Source organism: Echinococcus granulosus (genome assembly GCF_000524195.1).
Source record: "Echinococcus granulosus chromosome Unknown EG_S00070, whole genome shotgun sequence".
Taxonomy (NCBI): domain Eukaryota; kingdom Metazoa; phylum Platyhelminthes; class Cestoda; order Cyclophyllidea; family Taeniidae; genus Echinococcus; species Echinococcus granulosus.
Window position 1 is genome coordinate 371,607 of NW_020170450.1, and position 1,876 is coordinate 373,482.

Genomic DNA, 1,876 nt, shown 5'->3' on the forward strand with positions numbered 1-1,876 from the left:
TACAATGCTTCCTGCCTTCCATCCTTTCTTCATTCCACACTTCTTCCACTTTTCAATTACGCATCTCATTAAAAAGTGTAGCCGCTCCAAAGCGAAAACAATTGCTCCAGTCAATGACTACGACACCCAGATGTCCCAGACCCCAACACAACATTGTACGTGTCCTGCATCCACTCCACCAAATCGGACAACACGATTCGTCTCATCCAACAAAACCACAATTCGTCTCATCCCAATACAGCAAACACAAACTAGAAACAGTGTGACTACGCGATCCATTGCACCATTTCTTCAGACCACAATCCTCCTCCTCCTCCTCCTCCTCCTCCTCCTCCTCCTCCTCCTCCTCCTCCTCCTTTCCACTCCATTCCTTCACTTCCCTTCCACTCTCCTTTTCATTACACTTCGTTTCCATCCTCGCATCTTCTCTCTTCTCCTTCATGCCCCTCTCCAACCTCACCTCTCACCTCCTCCCATCCCATCTCCTTTCATCTCACCCCGTCTCACCTCAGCTGCCTCCATCTCCTCTCCTGTTCTCCCGTCCTCCTCTCCTCTTCCAAATACGATTTTAGCTTAACAAAAGGGAAGGCAGCGTAATAATGATCCACATCCTCCTACATTACTAAACACTCAATGCGCACGATGCCTCACCTCAAACCAACCTCTCCCCTTACCACGTGGAGGCAGAGCGGGAAAGGCCACAGTGAATGCCAACACTCCATCGCCTCCTAACCACATGCACAATGAATAAAGTAGAAAGCAACACACAGAAATTACCCAAAGACTTGCTCCATTTAGACCTCAGTCATGATGTGAAGGAGTGCCTTAACAGGTTGAGAGAGGAGACACAACAAGTGAAGAATGAAGTCGTCTGTTTCTCTTACCACGCTATACACGACAACGTCTCAGATGACACACTGTTCAGGTGACGTACAAACAATCGCCACTTCACACTCCGTGGCCACATTGCACCATGCACGAGCAGCAGCAGCAGCAACGTCACGTCACCCAATCCGTCGTAATCATGGTATATAAGGCTACAAAGAAATCAGTCGAATTACCTCCAACCAAGAGACATATGTGGTGGAGGGATTGAGGCACACAACCCGTCCGACAGCCAACTTCACTACTGACGACACCTCCCAGTGCCCAAAGCAACCTCCAAGTAATTGCCAACCTGTTGAGGAATGTTCACTCTACTTCAAACAGCTTCACTTCACCACATCCAATTCCACTCCACCCCATTCTTCAACACTTCACTTCATTTCACCCCATGCCACTCCACTCCACTCCACTCCACTCCACTCAACTCTACTCCAACCTACTCCACTCGAGCAGGAGAAATGTCATCCAAGTACGCCATGTCATGCCATCCACACAAGTCGCCTCAGGCCAAATTGAAGGACCGAATGTGCTGTCAGTACGTGCACACTATCGAGTCGTTGCACATCCTCCTCCTCCATCATCTCCACTGCAAATCGAGCCGCTTTGTTCATGTTTGTGCGTGTGAACTGCGTCGGTGTCAGTGTCGGTCACCCTGTGACTCATTTCACCACATCTTACATCTCACCTAAGGACAGGAGGACAACAACGTCGTAGTGACCCCAACTAACGGAGTTCTCAATGTCACCTTCTCCATCTCCTTCTTCATCCTCACCACTTCCTCAACAATGCATTGGGGAGAAGGGTCCGAACTCACTCGATAAGCAATTCGTTTCACCATTCCACACGTCGTACGCAATTCAACCAAATGGTGCACCACGATAACACTTTCACATCATTTCGGCTACCACCAGATTGACGCAACAAATTGCTAGTCATTTTGATGAGTACGAAGGAGGAGGAGGAGGAGGAGGAGGAGGAGGAGGAGGAGGAG

At 49.1% G+C, this 1,876-nt stretch overlaps 1 protein-coding gene across 1 annotated transcript; it reads right to left on the reverse strand. All coding sequences in view use genetic code 11, as the record gives it.

Annotated features, from left to right (window-relative positions):
* Positions 1 to 202: 202 nt before the first annotated feature.
* On the reverse strand, positions 203 to 442 carry EGR_07139 (hypothetical protein; the record flags this gene model as incomplete). The annotated part of the gene is made up of 1 exon (XM_024496388.1): positions 203 to 442. One exon carries the CDS (start codon positions 440 to 442, stop codon positions 203 to 205), a length of 240 nt encoding a protein of 79 aa, XP_024349229.1.
* Positions 443 to 1,876: the final 1,434 nt, after the last annotated feature.